The following is a 20791-nucleotide window of genomic DNA, read 5'->3' as shown; positions in this document are numbered from 1 at the left end:
AAATGCATACCATACTTTAATAATCAAGACAGTTCAGCCATTTTTCTGGAGTATGTCTCAAACAGAGTTAGCATATAACCCGTATAGTAACAATATTGCTGTGTTTCTAGTCATTTTATATTTAAGGGTCCAAAATATATTATGCTCACAAAATAACACTGTCCATGAATGCCAACCAGTTTTTTTTTAATTTATATTCCTTCAAAAACACTCTACCTTGGTCATACACACTCATTTATATCACTAAAAATAACCCAAGGGGGTAATTCACAGTCTCACCTCCATATAGAAGTTCTGATTGCCCTAGAAACCTGTAGGTCAAGTTCTCAACCTTTGAAAATGAGCAAACATGTTCCAGAGAAGTCACTGTAGCCATGTATTTGGACTTTGTATTTATAGCATTAGATCTGAGACCTAAACATGGCCATACACATCACAGTAAGCTATGTTCCATATCAAAAATAAAATGCAGAAGGAATAGATTTTGTAATTCCAATAGCACAGACTTAAAAAGCTGAACACTTAGACATAACTCCTACATCTGTCTTTAACTAAGAGGTCATTGCCATGCTTACAGGTTTGAGGCAGTTATCTATGTATTAGTGTGTGATCAATCAAAGAGTGCACTTACTACCATGAACTTGGGTCCTATGCCATAGGATTGTTTTTGCTTTTCCCCCAAAGAATCATTTGCTCCTGAAGTTATAGACTTTTAAGGCACATTTTAACAAAAACTGATCATATATCCAGCTTAAAAATGGAAGCTCCTCCTGGTTACAGTAATATATACCTAAGTAATGTGTAATTTACCAGGTAGGCAAGTGTCTCTACCTTGAGAATAAAGTCACATTAGAAAAGTGATTCCTTATTTGCTTAATCAAAGAAACACTGTGTAAAAAATATTAGAACATTGAGTTTATAAGAATAACCCATATGTAACAAGCCTGTTGGCAAAGATCCAAAGATCCAACAGGATATAGGTCTAGAAATTAAGGAAAAGTCTCCTTTGGAACCCTGGGTTCCTACCCACCCAGGTTTCTGAGCAGGAATCATGAGGGAGTTGGGCGCCTTAATGATTTTTAGAAATTTCCTTCCAAAATGTACAGACCCTTGGGAGGACTCAAACCTTACACTTCAATCAGCTACCATCTTGCACTGCAGTTAGCAGCCTCAAAGGAATAGGACTTGGGGAGGGAATGAGGGAGAATGGAAGGAAGCCGCAGATAGAGATGGGAGAGTTTCAAGGGCAAGTCGCTTTAGGAACTTGGTACATTTTGCTAGGACCAGCTTTGACTTCCTTATGAGTCTTTGCTTAAAAATAAATAAGTATATAACATTATTTTCCAATACTCACAAATAGGGTTTAGGGCAATGACCCTTGGGACGGATATAGAATTACCTAACGGACAGAGAATTATCTACTAGGAATGGTTTGGGGTGAGGGGAGATTTAGGAATCCCTTAACATCCTGAAAGTGTAAAGTAAACAGAAGCAGGAGAATTTCCGAGAAACGAACACACAGCTAACTGTGATGTCTCTTCCGGTCGTCCTCGTCCCACTGATCGTTAGGGGTTTGCAAGATAGCTTTTCATCTGTGCAGAGTGTGCTGCTGGATGGCTGAGTTCTAGTTCAACCCTAAGGTGGAAATGGGCAGAGTCCACAAGGCACACCGTCATGGTTGAGCAGGAGACGAATGGGTGACAAACATGCTCACCAGGGCTATGCTCTGTGTAGAGATCTGAGACATTCCCTGTGGTCATGATCCTCAATAAACATTTTAAATGCTGCACAACAGGCACACTTCACAGGGGCCAAACATACAAACTGTAGATCTCTTTTTAAATCTCTGAATACCCATCACCTACACTTGGGAAACCATGTGACCTCTGATGTAACTTCAGCCTCAGTGGCAGGTACAGAAAAGCCTCCAGAAACCCTGAAATTCAGCAACATTCCTCTTTCTCTCCAGTGATTGGCACCATTTTGGAAATCTGGTCCCGAAGGTTCTAAAGAACAGTAATGCAGCAAGAAGGAACAACCTCTCTGTATAAAATGATTATAGAGATGTGTGTTGAGGTAAAGAGCTTTGTAAAAACTGTTGAGTAGGGAAGTCCGGGCACGGCTATAGACATTTTAGGGTAAGTTTGGTGCTAATATTATTCTACAAAACTCCCGTTTACACCAGTTATAAACAGGAGACAGTTCTTATTGCTCCTGGAGCTTGCTGCCCCAATCTGTTCCAGCTCCACTGAAAAATGGTTTTTCTCAACAATTAGTAGCAAAGATTCCCAAATTTATAAAAAAAAAAAATTGCCAGTTCATTGCTTTTTGATTTCTGAAAGCCATAGAGATCTGAACAACACTACAGTATGCATGTCCTTGACACCAAGTACAGAAAAAAGCTTAGAAAAGTCGTTTTATCAAAGTTCAAAGAAAAAAACATGAAAAAGAGCAAAATATATACAGTTCCTGGCAGTCCTCACACAGGAGTTTCTGACGACAGACCATAAAAGTTTACATTTGTGTAACGAAATTACAGTAGATTTTACTTCATTGTTAAAATACAAGTTTCGGCTTCAAAGTGCTCACTTTATTTAAAAAAGAGATCAAGAGGGTTGAGGGAATTTTTTTTTTTTTTTAACAACAAATACGTCATGTGTCCCAATCTCCTTTTTCCTCTTCCTTTAGTGCAACACAACACAGGAGCCTCACTGCAAGGTCTGACTCGCAGAGATACTCCCGAAGCCTCACTACAGCAGCACGTTAGGGGTCCCATTGGGGGTGGCTCCTTTTTTCTTCTGCAGCCGATTCTGAACCTTTCGTGATTTCACCATTTTCATCCTCACCTCGAAAACCTCATGGATGGCTTTCCGGAAGCAATGAAAATTATAGTCAATAAGCCCTGGGGGAAAAAACAAAATATTTTAGACATGTCGCACAGAAATAACCCCCTCTTGGGGCGCCTGGGTGGCTCAGTTGGTTAAGCGTCTGCCTTGATCTCAGGATCCTGGGATGGAGTCCTGCATCGGGCTCCCTGCTCAACGGGGAACCTGCTCTGCTTCTCCCTCTGGTGCTACCCCCCGTGTGTATGCTCGCTCACTCTCTCTTTTTCTCCGACAAATAAATAAATAAAATCTTTAAAAAAAAAAAAAAAAGGAAAGAAAGAAAGAATCTCCTCTTGTCGTGTCTGCCATGGCCGGGACAAGCAACTAAAGGGAAGCAGAAGAGCGGCCTTAACAGAACATCCACAGATTTCCCTAGAAGCTGCAGCTGCTTGAGGAATTGCAGGCGAGATTCTGTGAATGTACAGGTTTTCCTAAGGGAAGGTTCCAGAGTACAGACCACATTTTCAAAGGTGTCTATGACCTACAACATTGAAGAACTGCAGTGAATTTTTTGACCTATCAGAATTCAAGATTTCTTACAATGAAGATATATCCTCCATGAAGTATTTATTATGTTTCCCCAAAGGGGATTATTCAATTGACTCTCACTGGAGGCTGACCCTGACTCGAGGTGTGGCCAAGATCTCAAAGCTTCAGTACCCATCATTCAATCGATCCATATTTATTGAATACCTATTACATTTAAGCCACTGTCAGAAGCCCTGGGGAAAGCAAGGTCCCTGTCTCTGATTTTAGAGTTGTGGCAGTCACCTCAGGTCAACAGCAAGCTTGGAAGTTCAACAACCAACCAGCTCTCAGTTTCTCAACTCTAAGTAAATTTCAAATGCAGATGTAGTAGGGGAGAATCATTTTGTGCTTTCTGAAATCATTGGTACAAGAATGGAATAAAAGATTAATCCCAAGTCTTGGGTGCATTTTTCAGAACGTTAATTTGTAAATGTGTTGAGAACAACATTATGTTTATACCAATTAGGATAAGGCAGTGGGTTCGACGTACTATTTTTACACTTATTAAAATAACTAGCCCAACAACTACTTCCATCCACTGAAGTGATGTTTCCAAAGCCCCAACCAAAATAAAAAAGAACTGGGATTCCAGCCAAGGACTGAAATTCTTCAAAGCAGTCAAACAACAAGTGCACTGGAGGGAACCTAGCTCAGCTTCCAGAAGCAGGAAACCTTCTCAGTGGCGCCCTCTGCTGCTTCTGAAGCGACACTGACCACAGTACAATAAAACCTCCAAGTCATTTCCTCAGTCAACACTATTGGAATCAGGGGGGAAGTAGTAAGAAATAAGTAAACTCCAGGGCGCCTGGCCGGCTTAGTCAGTAGAGCACGTGACTCTTGATCTCAGTGTTGTGAGTTCAAGCCCCACGTTGGATGTAGAGGTTACTTCAAGACAAAATCTTAAAGAAAGAGACGCATCTCTTTTCTGCCTGAGGCTTTCACAGAACTTCCTCCACTGCACATGGACAGGTACCAGGGATATGGGTATGAGCGGTCTGAGGGCACCTCCAACAGGGGCTCGGAGGACGGTGGGTAAGTGTTGCAGTCTCCCATACTCAACTGGGATGACTGAGTTTGTTCCACATAGCTTCTCAGAGACTCTCTCGTACTGGGAGTGAACGTAACTGCTCGTTGACACCACGGTGGGTGGCTTTTCCACCTTGTCTCATTTTCCTACTTCCTCATTTTTGCTTCTTGGGACCATCTTCCAAATAAAGCATGTAATTAAAAGAAAATAAATAAGAAGCAAAGAAATGATTTTACTTAGTGGGAACTGGGATAGGAGATGTGAGAACAACCTCCAATTCTTTGCCTTTACATGCAACCAACTGCCTTAGGAAGAAAGCTTAATTAGAAAAACTGGCTCAGTGAAAATTCAACTTGCAGAAGCATTCTGTTGACAGTTCCTGACAAATTTTAACTTATTTATCTTTGCCATTTAAAGTGTTGGGGCGCCTGGGTGGCTCAGTGGGTTAAAGCCTCTGCCTTCTGCTCAGGTCATGGTCTCAGGGTCCTGGGATGGAGCCCCAGATCAGGCTCTCTGCTCGCCAGGGAGCCTGCTTCCCATCTCTCTCTCTGCCTGCCTCTCTGCCTACTTGTGATCTCTGTCTGTCAAATAAAGAAATAAAAATCTTTAAAATGTACCAGTATTAGGGCCTCTAGGTGGCTCAGTCCGTTAAGCATCTGCCTTCAGCCCAGGTCATGATCCCAGGGTCCTGGGATTGAGCCCCGCATCAGGCTCCCTGCTCTGTGGGAAGCCTGCTTCTCCCTCTCCCTCTCCCTCTCCCTGTTTGTGTTCCCTCTCTATGTCTCTCTCTGTCCAATATTAATAAGATCTTAAAATATATATATTAAAAAAAAATCCAGAGAACTTTAAAAAAATTAACAAACCCTAGGCCCCTCTCCCAGGAATTCTATTCTAATTGTTTGGAGGAGGACCCAGAGGTCTGTATTTTTTAACTGCCTCCCCTCCTAAGGTGCCTATGGAGCAAGGAGCGTGGAGTGTGTGTGGAGCCAAGGCTGAAAACTCCACATCTGCTTTCGATCCTCTCCTTTCTGCAAAAGTAGTCACAGAGATCATTAATGAAAACTCAGACGGAGACCCAGCATGAGGCAAAGCTAATCAACCAGTGTCGGTTATTGGCGCCAAGAGGGCTCTGCAACACTTGAGATTAAAACCACAGAACCAGGGCCACCTGGGTGGCTCAACTGGTAGACCACGCAACCCTTATCTTGGGGCTGGAAGTCTGAGCCGCAGACTAGCTATAGAGATTATTTAAAAATAAACATCTTTAAAGAAGAAAAAGTAAAGCAACAAAACCAAACTACTCTACACATTTATAAGCATTAAGTTCTTTTTAAAGACAACTCCCTGATCCCCAGGGTGACCAAGTCATTCCATTTGCCAGGGCCATTCCCCTTATCAGCTCTGAAGGTCCCCTCCCATCCTAGGCAAATGGAGATAATCATTTTAAAAAGCACACTTGAGTTTAACATGATAGGGTTAAATCTGTCTGCCATTTCCTAGGTGTAACATTAAAATACCTAGGTTTCTAGCTAGTTTAATAAATTCTACCAAATCTATCTGTCCTTAGAGATGATCCCACCTAGGTGGCTTAGCAATAACTTAACAAAGATCGACATAATAAACTCCTGCTTAAATTTATTTCCACAACCACAGATGGATGTTAAAATTAGTGGGCAAAAGTTTGAGAAGGAAGAGGATTTACATAATCTGAAATTATGTATTAACTACAGTGGGAAAGATAGGAATTTTCCAGAGGGAAAACCTGACAGACATGACCTTGACTAAATCAAGGTTAACACCACCAGTAGTAGTAAGACTTATCAACATCATGAACCACTTGATATGATGCACTGAGAAGGACATATTCTGGTCAAAGTGCATAATCTTGTTCCAGCTGTGTGGAAACAGCGGACAAACCCTTTCTGAGGGACATTCTACAAAACGATTGATTAATACTCTTCCAAAGTGTCAAGATCATGGAAGATAAAGAACTATCAGTGATTGGAGAAGACTAGGAAGAATAGTGACTAAATCAATTTGTGATCCTGGGACAGAAAAAGGGTATTTTTGGAAAAATGGTGAAATCTGAGTAAGGTCTGTAGTTTCTTAATGAATACTAATTAATTCATTAATACTATTAATTAGTATTATACTAATGGAGAGTCTCTATTTTTCATTACTATAGTATGTAAGATGGGGAAAGTGGATGAGGAATCTGTGTAAGCGATGTATTATTTTTGCAATGTTTCTGTTCAGTCTAAAATCAGTTGAAAATAAACAAGCTCTCCAGGTTGATGCTAATATACCCTAAATTTTAGGACCTGCCACTAACCTAGATGGTTTTAGCGCTCTAGTTGTATTATTTGCATTGTATGTTAGTTAGCTTCCAAAATCAATGTGAAATATTAATCACCAAATATAAATTCTGGAAATATCTTTAACCATGGAAATATATGTATAATGGGTTAAAACACAATACACACAATTGAGTCTATGTAAGGACAAGCCCAGGAATCTTAGCTCTGACTGCCACACACTGGTAGTAGACACTTGAAGAAAAACTCACTTACAGCACCTGGGTCTGGGTAAAATCATCTATAATTGAGAGAATGAAACAAGGTATGGTCCTGTCAAAATTCCACGAGCCTACTATTCAACCTGTTCTTACTTTCAGCAAGATGAAACTAAGGAATTAAAGATTACCACCACTTAATTAAAAAATTTGAAGCCCGGGGCGCCTGGGTGGCTCAGTGGTTTAAAGCCTCTGCCTTCGGCTCAGGTCATGATCTCAGGGTCCTGGGATCGAGCCCCGCATGGGGCTCCCTGCTTGGCGGGGAGCCTGCTTCCTCCTCTCTCCCCCTCTGCCTGCCTCTCTGCCTACTTGTGATCTCTGTCAAATAAATAAATAAAATCTTTAAAAAAAAAAAAATTTGAAGGCCAAGAACACAAAAGGCAAATTGGTTGATAACAGTCAGTAAATATAGGAAAAATATACAACTTCACCAAGAAGCAAGGAAATAAAAATTCAAATGATACTAGTTTTTAATAATTAATTTTTTAGTGCTAATACCTAATATTGATAGGAATACAGCAAAACGGACACACTTATATTCTCTTAGTAGCAGAAACCAGTAACATCTTTTGGAAGGACATTTTGATAATATGTATTAGAAGCCCCCAAAACATGCCTACCCTGCCCTTGGATCTGAGTAATTCCACTTGTTGAAGTTTTTTCCTGAGGAAATAACCAAAACGTACACAAATATTCAGTGCAAAGAAGGCCATCACAGATTATTTACAACTTTAAAATCTAGAAACAATATAAATTCTTAACAATAAAAGAAACTAAAATGATGTGGTTAAAAAAAAGGCTTAGTGAATTAGAAAGATGTCTGTAATTACCTCATTGTAATGCAGTGATGATTACAAAGTAGTATTTATCATATCATCACGTATAGATAGAGACATAGCCACAGATGAAAAAGTCCGAAAAGTTGTCCGAGTGAGAACTTATTAATAGGTATTTCTTTTTTGCTTATCTGTTACCTCTAAATTTTTAAGTTAATCTATTGCTTTTGTAATAAAAAAGAAACAGTAAAAATCTAAATTGTGTTTTCATGCTCAATGACTTGGGAAAATTTCCATGATATAAATGAGTGAAAACAACAGATGTAAAACCATATAGACAATATTGGCCCCCTTTTGTTGGCAGGAAAGGAGGGATGAGAGAAGGGAAGAAGGCAAGATGGGAGGAAGGAAAGGAGGAGAAAGAAAATCTCAAAAATATAACAGAATTTAGCTATAGATGGCAAAATTGAGTGGTTTTATTTTGTTCTTTGTACTTCCCTAAATTTTCAAGGTATTTCTATAAAGAAGATGCATGCTTATAAAGGGGGGAAAGATTATTTTAGTAAATGTTACTGTTGGCACTCTTTTGGGAATGTTTTTACTCCCTAAACTGGTAAATCATGGCCTAGTTGCTAGCAAAAATCCCTAGCATGTCAGTAAGCTGTTTTAAATAGTAATTTAAATTTAAATAGTAGCTAAAAAAAAAGTAGGGGTGCCTGGGTGGCTCAGTGGATTAAGCCTCTGCCTTAGGCTCAGGTCATGATCTCAGGGGTCCTGGGATCAAGCCCCACATCAGGTTCTCTGCTCACTGGGGAGCCTGCTTCCCCCCTTTCTCTCTGCCTGCTTCACTGCCTACTTGTGATCTCTGTCAAATAAATAAATAAAATCTTAAAAAAAAAAATTAAGTAGTAGTTTAAATTCCCAGTTTAAACAGTAGGGGGAAAATGAGTTATCTCTATGAGGTTAGTTGCTTTAGTTTTATTTTCTCTATATTTATTTACTTATCTGTTTTATATTTATATATAATACATATTTATATATTACACATTTATATGGTATTATGTCACATTTATCATTTATTTATATATCTTTTGTTTTTGTTTCACTGATTGTTGACCTTCTTAAGTATATTCACGTCTTCCCTTTTCAGAATCATGATGCCAGCCCTGTGTTTTGAGGACTAAAGAATGTATAAAGGCTGAACAGAAGTGGAATATGTCTCGCTTTAATGTTGTACAAGTCCCCCCCCTCCTTTCCACAGGGATCTCAAGTGGTCCCACCGTCCCTAGGACCTTCTAGAGGAGTGGACCAGGAGGGAGGCTGCGGCCCTCACCACAGGCTGCTGGGCCCTTGTGGCAAGAGACATGACAGCCTGTCAACAAGGCTTCAACCAGCTTCACTCCAGGGATAGCCAGAGTCCCTGGGAGGACTGTCTAGTGCCCCTTCTACCTCATGGCAGCTGCAGCACTAGAGGGCAGGCTGGTTCCTGGATCCCAAAAGTCTGACAGCCGGGGTGGGGGTGGGGGGGTGCACCAAGGGGACTTGTGACACAAGTCTGGAAGCTTCAGGAGGCATGCGGCTGATCACCCACCATCCACAAGCAGTAGAAGCAGTTATCAGTCTGAAGTGAAATGGTTTCATTTAAAGCTCACACACACACACACACACACAATTACCTTTTCTTTCAAAGCTTTCCTCTCTCACAAAGCAGACAAGAGCCAGGAACTTTGTCACCTCTTTTAAATAAAGAACTGTTGTATTGTTCAGCTTTATGATGGCCGTGGATTCTTTGTCATAGGGGGTTCCTGCTCCATCTTCTTTGAGACTAAATGGGGACAGAAACCAGAACATATGTGACCACTGAGAAGAAAATACAAAATGTAACCCGGCGACAGAGACCAGCTTCACTACACAGAGTGATAATCATAATGAGAAGTCGTTTACAATTACAGGGCCTTTCAGCAGAAGTCTTCGAAACACACAATCACAGGAATGTGCATGGTATAGGACAGTCCCTTCCTAGGGACACAAAGAGTGGCTGCTGGGCAGGGAGGCATCTCTCCAGGGACCTGCGCAACAGGGGTGAGGGGTGGAGGTTAGATCTTCTCCCCTCCATAGCCCGTAAGGGCTTCTTGATTTTTCCTGACAGAATAACCAGGCTGTCAAAAGCATGATGGTCTGATGAAGACTGCAGAGAGCTGAATGACGCTTCCAAACTACAAAAGCCTAAGGAGACATGACAGCAAAACACTGGCCTAGATCCTGGATCAGGGATCAAAGACAGAATTGGGACCATTGGTAAGATTTGGATATAGACAATATATTAGTGCAATATTGTAGTTGTGCTAAATATGCTTAATTTGGTAAACAGTGGTCCTTAAGAGGATTTTTTTTTTTTTAAAGAGACAGACACCCAAGTAGCTAGGATCAAAGAATCATGATGTCTGCAATTCATTCTCAAATGGTTCGACAAAAACAAACTGCAAAACGTATCAGAAAAAGAGACAGTAAATATGGTAAATTAGTAAAAATGGGTGGATGTCAGTGAAGGGTATCATACAGGAGCTCAGTGGACTATCCCTGCACATTTTCTGCAGGTTTGAAATTTTTTCAAAATAAAACAGTAAATAAATACACTGGTCTATTTAAGAAAAGGTGTGGACTGCAGACACAGATGACTTGGGTTTGAACCCCAGCTCACTTATTATGTGAACTGGAGCAAGGTAACATCTTTGAGCCTCAATTCCCTTATCTGTATACTAAGAACAATTACCTCAAAGTCTCCCAGTACAATTAAATAATAGATATATAGCATTGAGCACAGTGCTGAGACCCTGTAAAATGCACAATGAATGTTAACCACGATGAAGATGACAGTGACGATGATGGTGCCTTTTAATGATCAAAACTGGACCCTCCAAGGACATTGATGAAATCAGACATATGAGTCCTCTTCTTGTAGGCGAAGGAGCACTTCCTACACCTGTTCCCCTTATCTGAAACTCTGTGTGTGTGTGTGTATTTATTTTTACTTCCCAAATTAATGAATAATTGACCAGAAATTTGACTTCATTGGAACTATGCCAGATCTCACTAATACAACAGGGTAACACGACTGGAGCTAAACCTGATCCCTTTGGAGAATAAGAGCCAACGTTTACAATGTGACAGGCACCATTCTTAGCTTTTATCATGACTTCTCTATCATCGGGCCATAGAATCCTCTCAGCTGGGTATCGAGGAACTGAGGCTAGGGGAAGTAATTTGTGTCAAACTATTCTAATTCCGAGTTAATGCTTTTAGTCTCATAAATATCGTAAGGAGGTAGAGTGACAAACCAGATTAAATGAAAAGCCTGAATTGTAGAGTATTTCAAAGGAAATGTAAGTTATTAGTTTTGAGAATATTTTAAACCAGCACATACATGGCTACTCACAAGTAAACTGGGGAAGAAAGTTTTTTGAAAAAGGATTCAACTCACTGTGACCTACCAAAACGTTAAAGAAAAACCTATAAGAGATTGGATCTCAGATGTTAAAGACGGTTTATCAGAATTCTTAACGTCCTTTGTACTATTTTTAGCTGCTATTTTTCTAGGCTGAATTTCTCTTGCTAATAAGTGATGTTCTGAGAACAATAAACTGAAACATTTGAATTTGTTTACCCAATGAAGAAAATTTACTAATGGCACTTAATAACAAGTGATAGGTGATAATGTTAAATGCATAAAGCAGGATACATATAAAATTTATATATACAAAGATCACATTATCCTAAAAATTACACAGAGAAATTAAGAATAAAACACATTAGGGGCACCTGGGTGGCTCAATGAGTTAAGCATCTGCCTTCAGCCCAGGTCATGATTCCAGGGTCCTGGGATCAAGCCCCAGGTTAGGCCCCCTGCTCAGTGGGGAGCGTGCTTCTCCTTCCGCACCACCCCTCCACTCATGCTCTCCCTCAAATAAATACATGAAATCTTTAAAAAAAAAAGTACAAAGCAGTAAAATATTGACTGTCTCTAGGTGATGAGATTATGGGTTACCTTAATTTTATTCTTTATGCTTTTACATATTTTCTGCAGTGAGCACGGACTGCATTCTTACTCAGAAAAAACGAAACATTAAACAAATTGGAGAAACCAGAAAGACCCCAAAAATTACAAGTAAACACCGGTGATGGAATACAGCTGCAACTCTGTGCTACTACTACTCAGGTCTGCGTTCACAAAGCCGTGAAAACCCAGGCAGCCGCAATGTATTTTAAAGCAGGCGTGTGCGCGCCTAGAGAGCCAGAAACTCCCCAGATTACTGAGCAGACTGACCAAGGCACACCTGCCTCCGGCCCTGCTGGTCTCCACGGAACAGCTGGGAACTGGCAGCAAGCCTGTTTCCTCAGCGGCTGCCAGTTAGCTGGGCTGGCTCCTCGTGGCTCCAGCGAAGGGTGGGGAAACTCCAGGGCTCACGCCCAGTTGGTGACCCAGACTGGTTCTTAGGGCACCTGACGGGTTCTCAGGAAAAACAATCTGGCTCCTCCCACTGCCTGCCCCCCTCCTCCTGTTTGTTTTAGCTGGGTTAGAGGAACTCTGATTAGCATTATTTACATGAACAGCTTACCACTTACATCTAATTACCATATGGCACAATAAGGATTACGCATATCATTAAAGAGGTGCCAGATTAATTGTGTTTATTGTATTTGATTACCACAGCAATCTACACTGTAATCAGGATACATTCAGTTTCCCTGACTATTTCAAGGTCAATCCACTTGAGTTTAAAAACAATAGAATGCTATAGAGCCGTCATCTTGGAAAACAAGATCTATTTCGGAAGCCAGATGGCAGTGTTTAATAATAATACTAAGAAGGCAGTAATCTTGGGAATGAGGTCTGTTCCTAAAGTCAGATGGCAATGTTTAATAATGACAACAAAATAATAAATAATAATAATGGCAGCTACATTTATCCAGGGCCTACCAGGTGAAGCCCAATGACATGTCACCCTCACTACAGTCTCACGGTACCACTTTCCCTGTTTCATAATGGAAAGGACCCGGCGTGCACGTGTGTATAGCAGGAGAATCTGAGATGAGGAGTCAAAGAATCTTCAGACAGAAGGAGAGAGAAACGGGGAGACCAGGACCCTTCCCGAAGCTGACGGAGGAGGCTGTGTGAGGCATGTCACAGCTGGTGCGTAAAGAGGAAGATGAACAAGAGCCTTACCCATCAATGACTGGATAAGCGTGTAAGAGCCCATATAAACCAACAGCAACAGCGTGATCTTAATACGACAGACAAACGAGTTCAAACTTCAAACTAGTTCACTCTCTACGACACCCATTCAGGAAATTAAAAACTATGTGGAAATGTTTCTATGTCTGGTACCAGAACCAATTTTCTCCACTCCTTGTTTATTTTGTAATATTGTAACTGTACAGGAAGTTCTGTTTTCTAAGACTCTAAGACCATGATAATAAGCAGGTAATGTTGTTTGCTTCATTTTGTAATTATCTGCTGCTCATAAAAGAAGACAAAGTATGTTAAAGAAAATCCAGCAGTTATTTCTTACAGTGAAGAATGTAACAACTGTTGTTAATATATGTATTTAAAGTCTGAGGATCCTTTTAGTCTCTCCCAAGTGTGTATGACATTATGATATGATGACAGATTTTTCAGGACAAGAACCCAGAAAACAGTCAGACTTCAGTTCAAGTTCTAGTTCTGTCCTTTACTGACACTGTGAGCAGGGGTTAGAAACAACTACTCTGAACCTGAGTTTCTCCATCTGTGAAATGGGGACAGTAATTCCCATCTCATGGAATAGCGGGTAATTAAATGATATAATTAATGTATGCAATATGCTTATTAGCAGAATGTCAGGCATTCACTCAATAATTTTTTGTTGTTCTTGCATGCTGTTTATTTACAGGTCTCAGTCATTTAAAACAAAAGTATTGGGATATCTGGGTGGCCCAGATGGTTAAGCATCTGCTTTCAGCTCAGGTCATGATCCCAGGGTCCTGGGATTGAGTCCCACATGAGGGCTCTGTGCTCAGCGGGGAGTCTGCTTCTCCCTCTCCCACTCCCCCTCCTTGTGTTCTTACTCTGTCTCTCTGTCAAATAAATAAAATCTTTAAAAAAAAAAAGTAGCATTTCTTATCTTCAATATACTTTAAAAAAAACGAAAGTATTAAAATCAAGTAAATAAATGCAAATGTTACAAAGATTATGCACAGTTTCATTTCCTAAACGGAAGTATGGCTGTTGGTACCCTGAAGGAGTATTTTACTTACCCATAAATACAAGAGATGTCGATAACGACATCGATCATATCACAGCAGAGCTCATAGGTTTGCATATCCACTGGGGTACTATCAGTTGCAATATAAATTTTACTGACCACGTCAAAGAGAAATGCCTTTTCAATTCCAGAATTCTGAAACAAAAAGACGATGCTATCTTAAAGGGACAGATGATTTTAGAACATGTCATCACTATATGAAAAAATTACATGCCATCCTCAGTGTAAAATATGAAGGAGCAAAAATTAATTTACTAAAGATTTTGTTCTATTCTATTACAATTTCAATCTCACATAAACTTTTATAATGATATGCATAAGAAATAGAAAATTCTTATTTTTCATAAATTATTCACTATAGGTAAACAAATTGGGCTGTGTTTCCTGGCTCTTAGAGATGTACCTGCAGTTAGGAAAAAGCAAGGAAAAACACTAATTTTACTGACTATAAATTTTAAAATGAAATATATTTTAAAAATCTAAACAAACCCCAAACTGTGGAGTGACAGAGTAAATATGAGTGCAACCAACAAGTCTGACTCGAGTCAACAGCAGAGCTGGCCCAGAGCTGATGGTCTATAGGACTCATTCAGCCAGCGCATCAACCACAGTGTTTAACATATAAAAAATATTCAACAGGCTCTATCTCATCGCCACAACCACCCTTAAAGCTTCCTAGATCTCACACGGCTCTATCCACATTGAAGACTGCCTATGACTTTAACAAACACTCTATTTATAGAACAGAAATGGTTCGGGGAGTGAAAGTTTAAAGAACATAAAACAGCATGTGGGAGCAATCTTCCGGAGTAATCCTTCAGTGACCCTGCAATGCCGTAAGAGCAAGCAGAAATAAAACTCTTTTCACACTCGCAATGTTATTCTAAAATTCTGCAAATGATTCTACCAGGAGGATGTTATTTACTTACCGAGATAAAGATGTTTAGCAAATTCTCCAGGGTGGGGAGTTGTGGAATCAGTTTCTGAACCACTTTGCTAAAAGCTTCAAATATTGAATGATCATATATGCTCGTCAAATAGAAGCTGAAAGAGAAAACAGTATTTCATCACACTTTCCTTCTGACTGGGGGACAGACTGCCTAGGCTGTCACAACACCAGTGCCAGCGGTCTATACCTACTGTCCCTACACACGCATTCTAGAATTCAAAATGACCCTGGTGAAAAATGAACGTGTCTTAACAAGCCATTCCTCCCCAGCTCCCAAAAAGCAAGAATTGTGCCCATTCTCATCTGCCGACTGACTGGACTGGAAAGCCTAAAAAGAATCCACACCAGGTCATCTCTACACGCTCCTGTTAGATTAGTAATGCCTATGTTACTGGTATTGAGGCATCTAATATTTTCACTTTCCAATTTGCAAACTGAATGATGCATACACTTCCCCATAAAAAACTGATAGAGGGGTGCCTCGCTGGCTTAGTCGGTAGACCGTGCGACTCTTAATCTTGGCGTTAAGTTCGAGCCTCACGTTGGGTGCAGAGGTTACTTAAAAATAAAATCTCAAAAAAAACCTTAATAGACAAGTGGTTTTCCTCTGTATTTCTATTTGAATTATCTTCAGAGTTATCTTTTACTTGTGGCTATAAATACTATCATATTTATTAAGAATTATAAACTTCAGCCTTGATTAACTTCCTGGATTATGTTCTTGAGTTTTACGGTTTTCATAGGTGGGAAAAGTTAGCTTTAGCCATTTTTTTAAAAAAACAAAAACGAAAATTAGAATTAGTACATGCAAAGCTTGCTTTTCCCAAATACTGTCCCAATGTGTACAGCACAAATAGGGTAAACAGGTGAATACCACACCGCTTGTGCTGACTTTGGACTCCACACCTGCTTCTTTCCGTTGATGAACTGTGATCCCGGAAGGGTTTCTGTTCTCACCTGAGGTGAATTTTTTCTAATCCAGCATCGGCAAGGTCATCATTTGCCCTCTGATGAATATCTCTTTGGGTCTCAATCTTGTGGTCATCTGAAAGACCATCGACTTTATGAATAAACACCTCGAAGTTGATGTCAGTGTTCACTTTGTAGGCCCTGGTCACGGTGAGGTGGAGCCTGGCCAAAGCCTCCATGTAATCGTCCTGGGAACAAAGGCACACTCCTGTCAGGGGAGGCCAAAGCCTTCTATGCTACCATCCGCAGACACTCATTTTTCCTGTTTTACTGAGGTATGATTGACAAGCACTGTGTATATTTGAGGTGTACAATATGATGTTTTGATATACGTATACATCATGAAATGATCCCCCCCAACCAAGTTAATTAATCTATCCATCACCTTACTTCACAGTTACCTTTTTTTCCCTTTCATACTCATTCCTAATCTGGAAACCATGTGGGTACAATCCTTCAAAATATTTTGCAAAAGCCCAAATAAGAGCTGGTTTCATGGAATTCAAGTTTGAAACTGAAGTTTCATGAACAGAGAGATTAAAAAGGGCTGGAAAAACACAGCTGTAGGCAGTTACATAGTAGCTTGATGACAGTCATTAAGACCGGCGTTACAGTTTTCTGAATTCAAAATGGCCCCATACCACCTAGGACCTTCCCTGGGATACTATTCTTCCCAGATTTTTGAGTCCCTGGGTGAACTGTGATGAACAGTTAGAGATGGAAACGTGATATGGGTCACGGGGAGAATGGGGAAGGAGCCAAGAGGAAAGATAAGAGCACTGGTCTAGAGCAGAGGTCAGCAAACCATGGCCTGAGGGCCAAAATGGACCCACTCTGTGTTGTTTATAAGTAAAGTTTTATTGGAACACTCATCTATTTACATACCGTCTATGGCTGCTTCTGTGGTACAGTGGCAGAGTTGAGTGGCGTTCCTCTGAGGAAACCCCTTGGAGATAGCACAGACAGCCTGCAAAGCTTAAAACACTTACCATCTAGCCCTCTACAGAAGCAGTTTGCTGACCTCTGATCATGAGTAACTGACCCAAATAACGCAATGCTATTTTTTTCTCCTCCCTACAAATGACACTTTTATAATAATATGATGAACATCTGCTTTTGCATTTTCCTGTTTAAGAAGTCTAACAGTAGGGATGCCTGGCTGTCTCAGTTGGAGGACCACGCAAGTCCTTTTTTTTTTTTTTTTTAAGTAAACTGTGCACCCAGCATGGGGCTCAAACCCACAACAGTGAGATCAAGAGTTGCATGCTCTATCAAGTGAGCCAGCCAGGCTCCCTGAGCATGTGACTCGATTTCGAAGTCTTAAGTTCAAGCACCACACTGGGCGCAGAGATTAATTAAATACATAAACTTAAAAAAAAAAGAGAGAGAAAGAAACCAAACAGTAGACACTGAATCCCTGTGTGTCTCTCCCCATCCTCCCAGCCCACCCCATCACTCTACCCCCAACCCTCCAGAGGTATCCACTATCCTGAGTTTAGTGTTTATTCTCAATCATCTCTTTCTCCAGTACTACATATCTATGTATCCCTAAACAACATACAGAATTCATTTACAATGTCTTGAAATTCAGGGGGAGGCCGTCTGAGAAAGGACAACAAAGAAAGCTTTTCGGGTGGCAGAAATATTCTACATCTTGACTGTGAAGTGGTAACGAGTTATATGCATTTGTCAAACTCACTAAACTGTACACTTAAAACGAATGCATTTTATCGTATGTAATTGTTATTGCTTATGTCTTTTTATTTTTTAATTATTTATTTATTTATTTGACAGAGAAACAGATCACAGATAGGCAGAGAGGCAGGCAGAGAGAGAGGGGGAAGCAGGCTCCCTGCTGAGCAGAGAGCCCGACGCGGGATTCGATCCCAGGACCTTGGGATCATGACCTGAGCGGAAAGCAGAGGCTTTAACCCACTGAGCCACCCAGGCGCCCCTTGTTTATGTCTTTAATTGAAGACAGGAGTTAAGGGGACACTTCTATGAGCAAAACTAGCCAATGTCAAGAGAGTATCACCATCTCAAAAGATTAGAAGCTATTACTGTAACCTCCCTGCCAGGCATATAAAATTATCTGACTACCAACCAAGTGATGAAGTGGCACATACCTACAAGGACTAAAAATAACATCTGAAAGAAAATACTTGCTTCATTAGAACAGAGGGGGCGTGGCTGATTTTTCTCACTGTGTTTGTTACTATCTTCTACAAGCAAATAAAAATACAGGAGAAACACACCACCTTCGTTCCTATTCCAAAATTAGATCTAGGAATTACAGGCAGGTCACAATCACCAATGTAGATGAAGCCGACCCTCCATTGTGGATCCCAAGGCCCATGTGACATGGCTTCAGGGGGCCAAGGGTGGTGCTGGGGGGTGGGGGACATGTTGTAGGCTCTGCCTGGGGGGCAGGCGGTGTCATATGGGTAGCTTACAGGAAATCACTCTGGATGCTTTCATGCTCCTTCATTTTACAACATTCTGTGAGGACACATTTTCTCCTTGGTGATATATTTATCTGGCAATTCTGTGATTGTGAGGAATTCACAAGGAAAAAATAAAAATATGAGGCGTCAGACCAACAGAGCCTTGTTTAGAAATAAAGGCAGTGACGTTCGAGTGCCTGCCAAGACTGCCTGAAGTTTACGTTTCTTTTCAGTGCTTGTTAATTACATCATATAAAAATCCCTGAAAACATGTTTTTTACAGTCTGCTTCCAAAGCAAAAGCATGTATTACACAGACTCTGAAATAGCTTATTTCATTATTCCTCCTTTTTAGTAAATGATAGCTCTCAACAATGTTTTTCCACCCTTTTTAAAAGTGGGACTTAAAAAGACAAATTTCTCAAACATTCTTCTATCTTTCTCTGCCCTTAAGCTAGGAGAAAAAAAACAAAGAAACAAAATAAAAGAAAACACACATTCACCAGCTCAAACTGAAGGGCCACTTTTCATGTTCAGGTAAAATTAAAACCAAATTACAGTGGCAACTTAAAAATAGGTAAGCGAAGCTTTTTTAGCCACCGTATAGCCACAGTACAAACACCTAGGATAGCGTTGCGTTAGATATTTGAATTCTAGAAACGCCAATTGCTACAGAAGCACAACACGGTACTGAAGTGAGTACTTATTAAGCCACTGTCTTGAGAAGATGAGTCATCTGACTGCAATCTCCTTACCGGAGGGTCAGGCTACTGGTGCTGCTACCTCGTTCAACAACTACAGAAGCAGCAGCCCGGTGACTTAGGAAAAACACTGGAGCTTAGAAGAGACAGGTGAGTGGGACGTAGCCAAGAGCTCGCCAGCCCCCCCACCCAGCCTCCCCTGTCCCAGCCCGCACCCAGCTGCTCGGCTCCTCCTGCCCGCCTGAGCTCCCTCATCTCTGTGCGGGCAGACCTAGGCAGGAAGGCAGGGCCTACTGCCAAGGCCACAGATGGGCCAGAAAACAGGTCAGTACAAGTGGGACAGCCAGGAAAGCAGCGACTGATGGCAGGACCTGGACCTGATGCAGGTGTCCACAGGGGTGCTTTTCCAGATGGGCCCAGGGGAAGGGAGGCACTGCTGTTCACAGATCGGGTGAGGGAATAAGTCTCTTCCCTGAGCACCACCACCAGAAAAGAGCGAGCGAGCCCCTCCTCCAGACGGCCACACTCCCACAGCAACACTGGAAGTATTTATGCAGTGCAATCAGTTGCAACAAAAAGGCTTCATTACTGTATTAAACAGGCACCTGGTTCCCCGAATGAGTTTATGATGAGCTCAGGCAGGAGCAGTCTTCTCAGAGAATGGGTTTCCAAGTACGGGCTCAGAACCATTACTACTAACAGCTTATGGATCCCTGCCTCCCTACCTCCATCGGCACTCCTGGAAGAGGCAGGTGTGCTCGGCCCATCTGTTTGACTGCAGGCCCGGTTTCTGGAAAACAGCATGCCCTGAACTTAGAGCTGGTTTAGTGCATTCCTGGAAGGACTCACTGCCATTTATCCCGCACAGCTGTAAAAGAGAGCCCTTGGGAGAGCCTTCGGGCTCAGCTGTGCTTCCAGGACACTTTCTAAGAGTGCCTGGACACAGAGAGTTTGAAGAGTGTCATTGTTCCTGTTCTGTTCCCTGTACTCTTTCCTAAGACGGGCATGCCTGAGATGCACCTGTAGTCTGCTGCTTCCCTCCCCCTCCTCCCCTTCAACCACTGGCTCCCACTGCACAGGTGAAAGGCCCAGAGGACCAAAGAGACAATTCACAAGACTAGTCAGGATCCTAATAAAGTGAATAACTGGTTTCTGGGTACAAAGGCCCTTCACCAGTCAGGGGGTCCCCACATCCTTGCTTTCAGCAAAGTTAAAGGAAAGCCCAATCAGGATGTCTACTGATAAACTACTAAAAACAAGCCCTGGTGATAGAAAACTGGGCAATTGACAGGATGTAACTTGGAAAGCGTTTAAACAATTGAGCGGATGCTATAACAAAACTCACCCCATATCCATCTACTTATTGATGTGAACAAGGTTTCTCAGCGCTCACATCGACACAATCAAGAATAGAACTTATGGGACGCCTGGGTGGCTCAGTTGGTTGAGCGGCTGCCTTCGGCTCAGGTCATGATCCCGGCGTCCTGGGATCGAGTCCCACATCGGGCTCCTTGCTCCGCGGGGAGCCTGCTTCTCACTCTGCCACTCTGTCTGCCTGTGCTCGCTCTCTCTCTCTCTCTCTCTCTCTGACAAATAAATAAATAAAATCTTTAAAAAAAAAAAAAAAAAAAAGAATAGA

The 20791-nt window shown here is 41.3% G+C and overlaps 1 protein-coding gene across 1 annotated transcript in view; it reads right to left on the bottom strand.

Annotated features, from left to right (window-relative positions):
• The window catches only part of RRAGD (Ras related GTP binding D), a 41704-nt gene continuing 20913 nt past the window's right edge, over positions 1-20791 (bottom strand). Inside the window, exons 3-7 of the mRNA XM_080805230.1 lie at positions 15997-16196; positions 15020-15134; positions 14083-14225; positions 9465-9613; positions 1-2902 (exon numbers count right to left, since the gene is read on the bottom strand). Of these exons, the coding sequence (XP_080661356.1) occupies positions 2751-2902; positions 9465-9613; positions 14083-14225; positions 15020-15134; positions 15997-16196 (759 nt within the window). The 3' untranslated portion in view covers positions 1-2750. The remainder of the gene's footprint in view (positions 2903-9464; positions 9614-14082; positions 14226-15019; positions 15135-15996; positions 16197-20791) is intronic.

This window comes from Martes martes (assembly GCF_963455335.1).
Source record: "Martes martes genome assembly, chromosome: 6".
Taxonomy (NCBI): domain Eukaryota; kingdom Metazoa; phylum Chordata; class Mammalia; order Carnivora; family Mustelidae; genus Martes; species Martes martes.
The sequence above is the reverse complement of the archived record's forward strand: the minus strand, read 5'-3'. Positions and strand labels throughout refer to the sequence as shown.